General features: G+C 56.9%; 1 protein-coding gene across 1 annotated transcript in view; it reads right to left on the reverse strand.

The window, feature by feature from the left end:
• LOC120909834 (centrosome-associated protein CEP250-like) overlaps window positions 1–1,512 on the reverse strand; it is a 73,189-nt gene extending 71,677 nt beyond the window's left edge. Inside the window, exon 1 of the mRNA XM_040321562.1 lies at window positions 1,376–1,512. Coding sequence (XP_040177496.1) covers window positions 1,376–1,501 — 126 coding nt within the window. The 5' untranslated portion in view covers window positions 1,502–1,512. The remainder of the gene's footprint in view (window positions 1–1,375) is intronic.
• Between the last annotated feature and the right edge of the window lie 3,406 nt (window positions 1,513–4,918).

Consider the following 4,918-nt stretch of genomic DNA (forward strand, 5'->3'; position numbering starts at 1 on the left):
GACACACACACACACACACACTTCCCGGGACCTCCGGGACACACACACACACACTTCCCGGGACCTCCGGGGGACACACACACACACTTCCCGGGACCTCCGGGACACACACACACACACACTTCCCGGGACCTCCGGGGGACACACACACACACTTCCTGGGACCTCCGGGGGACACACACACACACACTTCCTGGGACCTCCGGGGGACACACACACACACTTCCTGGGACCTCCGGGGGACACACACACACTTCCTGGGACCTCCGGGACACACACACACTTCCTGGGACCTCCGGGGGACACACACACACACACACTTCCTGGGACCTCCGGGGGACACACACACACTTCCTGGGACCTCCGGGACACACACACACACACACACTTCCTGGGACCTCCAGGGGACACACACACACACACACACACACTTCCCGGGACCTCCGGGGGACACACACACACTTCCCGGGACCTCCGGGACACACACACACACACACACACACACACACACACACACTTCCCAGGACCTCCGGGGGACACACACACTTCCCGGGACCTCCGGGACACACACACACACACTTCCTGGGACCTCCGGGGGACACACACACTTCCTGGGACCTCCGGGGGACACACACACACACACACACACTTCCCGGGACCTCCGGGACACACACACACACACTTCCCAGGACCTCCGGGGGACACACACACACACACACACTTCCCAGGACCTCCGGGGGACAGAGACACACACACACACACACACACACACACACACACTTCCCGGGACCTCTGGGACAGACACACACACACACACACACACTTCCCGGGACCTCCGAGGGACACACACTTCCCGGGACCTCCGGGGGACACACACACTTCCTGGGACCTCCGGGACACACACACACACACACACACACACTTCTTAGGACCTCCGGGACACACACACACACACACACTTCCCGGGACCTCCGGGGGACACACACACACACACACACTTCCCGGGACCTCCGGGACACACACACACACACTCCCGGGACCTCCGGGGGACACACACACACACACTTCCCGGGATCTCCGGGGGACACACACACACACTTCCCGGGACCTCCGGGACACACACACACTTCCCGGGACCTCCGGGACACACACACACACACACACTTCCCGGGACCTCCGGGGGACACACACACACACACACACTTCCCGGGACCTCCGGGACACACACACACACACTTCCCGGGACCTCCGGGGGACACACACACACACACTTCCCGGGATCTCCGGGGGACACACACACACACTTCCCGGGACCTCCGGGACACACACACACTTCCCGGGACCTCCGGGACACACACACACTCGCAAAAGTCACCTTCGCCTGCAGCTTCTCCACCAGCACCGCCTGTCTCTTCTGGGCATCCTGAGAGATCTGAAGCTCCCTCTGCAGAGCCAGCCAATCCCGGCCAAGCTCCACCCCCTGCGACATTGTCATGTCCATGCTGGTTCCACCCTCCTGCACCCAAAAAGGAAGCAAAATAAATGTTAAATGAAATGTGGCAATACCTAAAAATCGATTTGCATTTCATAAAAAAAAAAAAAAGAACAACAAACAAGGGAATAAATCCTCCCCCTTTTACTGAGCGACATGCAAATGATTCTATCACACCCCTAAAACCTTCCCTTCATCTATAACTGACAGGAATATCCCCGAATATGGGGCCTTCTTTATTTACATTCATTATTTGATATTTTATGAGAAATCTGCATAAAAAGTGTCACCGAGTGCCGTTTACATGAATTCCAGCGCACAGCGTTCATGCAACCTATCCTTCGTTTTTTTCTAGGACGCATGTGCCTATTGCAGTCCAGCATTCTCCATAGCTAGGCTGAAGGCATCCTCTGTTGCTAGGACGCAGCCGGCTGTCACCTACCATCCTCCGTTGCTAGGATGCAGTCAGCTATTGTCCCCTGGCATCCTCTGTTGCTAGGACGCAGCCGGCTATTGTCACCTACCATCCTCCGCTGCTAGGACGCAGCCGGCTATTGTCCCCTGGCATCCTCTGTTGCTAGGATGCAGTCAGCTACTGTCACCTACCATCCTCCATTGCTAGGACGCAGCCGGCTACTGTCACCTACCATCCTCCTCTGCTAGGACGCAGCCGGCTATTGTCACCTACCATCCTCCGCTACTAGGACGCAGCCGGCTACTGTCACCTACCATCCTCCGCTACTAGGACGCAGCCGGCTACTGTCACCTACCATCCTCCGCTACTAGGACGCAGCCGGCTACTGTCACCTACCATCCTCCGCTACTAGGACGCAGCCGGCTACTGTCACCTACCATCCTCCGCTACTAGGACGCAGCCGGCTACTGTCACCTACCATCCTCCGCTGCTAGGACGCAGCCAGCTACTGTCACCTACCATCCTCCGCTACTAGGACGCAGCCGGCTACTGTCACCTACCATCCTCCACTGCTAGGACGCAGCCAACTACTGTCACCTACCATCCTCCGCTACTAGGACGCAGCCGGCTACTGTCACCTACCATCCTCCGCTGCTAGGACGCAGCCAACTACTGTCACCTACCATCCTCCGCTGCTAGGACGCAGCCGGCTACTGTCACCTACCATCCTCTGTTGCTAGGACGCAGCCGGCTACTGTCGCCTTGCATCTTCCGTTGCTAGGACGCAGTCAGCTATTGTCACCTGGCATCCTCCGTTGCTAGAACGCAGCCGGCTACTGTCACCTACCATCCTCCACTGCTAGGACGCAGCCGGCTACTGTCACCTACCATCCTCCACTGCTAGGACACAGCCGGCTACTGTCGCCTTGCATCTTCCGTTGCTAGGATGCAGTTAGCTATTGTCACCTACCATCCTCCGCTGCTAGAACGGAGCCGGCTACTGTCAGCTAGCATCCTCCATTGCTAGGACGCAGCCGGCTATTGTCACCTACCATCCTCCATTGCTAGGACGCAGCCGGCTATTGTCACCTACCATCCTCCATTGCTAGGACGCAGTCAGCTTTTGTCACCTGGCACCCTCCGTTGCTAGGATGCAGTCAGCTACTGTCACCTACCGACCATCCTCCGTTGCTAGGACGCAGTCAGCTTTCGTCACCTGGCATCCTCCGCTAGTAGGACGCAGCCGGCTACTGTCACCTACCATCCTCCATTGCTAGGACGCAGCCGGCTATTGTCACCTACCATCCTCCATTGCTAGGACGCAGCCGGCTATTGTCACCTACCATCCTCCATTGCTAGGACGCAGTCAGCTTTTGTCACCTGGCACCCTCCGTTGCTAGGATGCAGTCAGCTACTGTCACCTACCTACCATCCTCCGTTGCTAGGACGCAGTCAGCTTTCGTCACCTGGCATCCTCCGCTACTAGGACGCAGCCGGCTACTGTCACCTACCATCCTCCATTGCTAGGACGCAGCCGGCTATTGTCACCTACCATCCTCCATTGCTAGGACGCAGCCGGCTATTGTCACCTACCATCCTCCATTGCTAGGACGCAGTCAGCTTTTGTCACCTGGCACCCTCCGTTGCTTGGATGCAGTCAGCTACTGTCACCTACCTACCATCCTCCGTTGCTAGGACGCAGTCAGCTTTCGTCACCTGGCATCCTCCGCTACTAGGACGCAGCCGGCTACTGTCACCTACCATCCTCCATTGCTAGGACGCAGCCGGCTATTGTCACCTACCATCCTCCATTGCTAGGACGCAGCCGGCTATTGTCACCTACCAACCTCCATTGCTAGGACGCAGTCAGCTTTTGTCACCTGGCACCCTCCGTTGCTAGGATGCAGTCAGCTACTGTCACCTACCTACCATCCTCCGCTGCTAGGACGCAGTCAGCTTTTGTCACCTGGCACCCTCCGTTGCTAGGATGCAGTCAGCTACTGTCACCTACCTACCATCCTCCGCTGCTAGGACGCAGTCAGCTTTTGTCACCTGGCACCCTCCGTTGCTAGGATGCAGTCAGCTACTGTCACCTACCTACCATCCTCTGTTGCTTGGACGCAGTCAGCTTTTGTCACCTGGCACCCTCCGTTGCTAGGATGCATCCAGCTACTGTCACCTACCTACCATCCTCCGCTGCTAGGACGCAGCCGGCTATTGTCACCTGGCATTCTCCGTTGCTAGGACGCAGCCGGCTACTGTCACCTGGCATCCTCCGTTGCTAGGACGCAGCCAGCTACTGTCACCTACTATCCTCTGCTACTAGGACACAGTCAGCTATTGTCACCTACCATCCTCCGCTACTAGGATGCAGCCGGCTATTGTCACCTGGCATTCTCCGTTGCTAGGACGCAGTCAGCTACTGTCACCTACCATCCTCCGTTGCTAGGATGCAGCCAGCTACTGTCACCCACCTACCATCCTCCTCTGCTAGGACGCAGCCGGCTATTGTCACCTGGCATTCTCCGTTGCTAGGACGCAGTCAGCTACTGTCACCTAACATCCTCCGTTGCTAGGACGCAGTCAGCTTTTGTCACCTGGCATCCTCCGTTGCTAGGACGCAGCCGGCTACTGTCACCTACCATCCTCTGCTACTAGGACACAGTCAGCTAGTGTCACCTGGAATCCTCTGTTGCTAGGACGCAGCTGGGAAGCTGGCTACCGATTCTTACCCCAGATGGAGCGCCGTGTCTGACAGCACCGACTTTGCGCTGGGAACACCGAGCACAACATAGTCTGCCCAGCAACAGGCAGGCCGCATTCCCGCGGTATTTGGGTCTTGAAGCCCCCCACACACAAGTTAGGTTGTGGTACAAAGCAGACGATTGTCTTCCTTTTCCTCCATTATTTATCGCTACATTGTTATTTAAAGCAGATGTGCGCTCAAAAAAAATATTAAAAGCCAGCAGATACAAATACTGCAGCTGCTGACTGTTAATATAAGGACACTT

This window comes from Rana temporaria, chromosome 8 (assembly GCF_905171775.1).
Source record: "Rana temporaria chromosome 8, aRanTem1.1, whole genome shotgun sequence".
Lineage (NCBI taxonomy): Eukaryota > Metazoa > Chordata > Amphibia > Anura > Ranidae > Rana > Rana temporaria.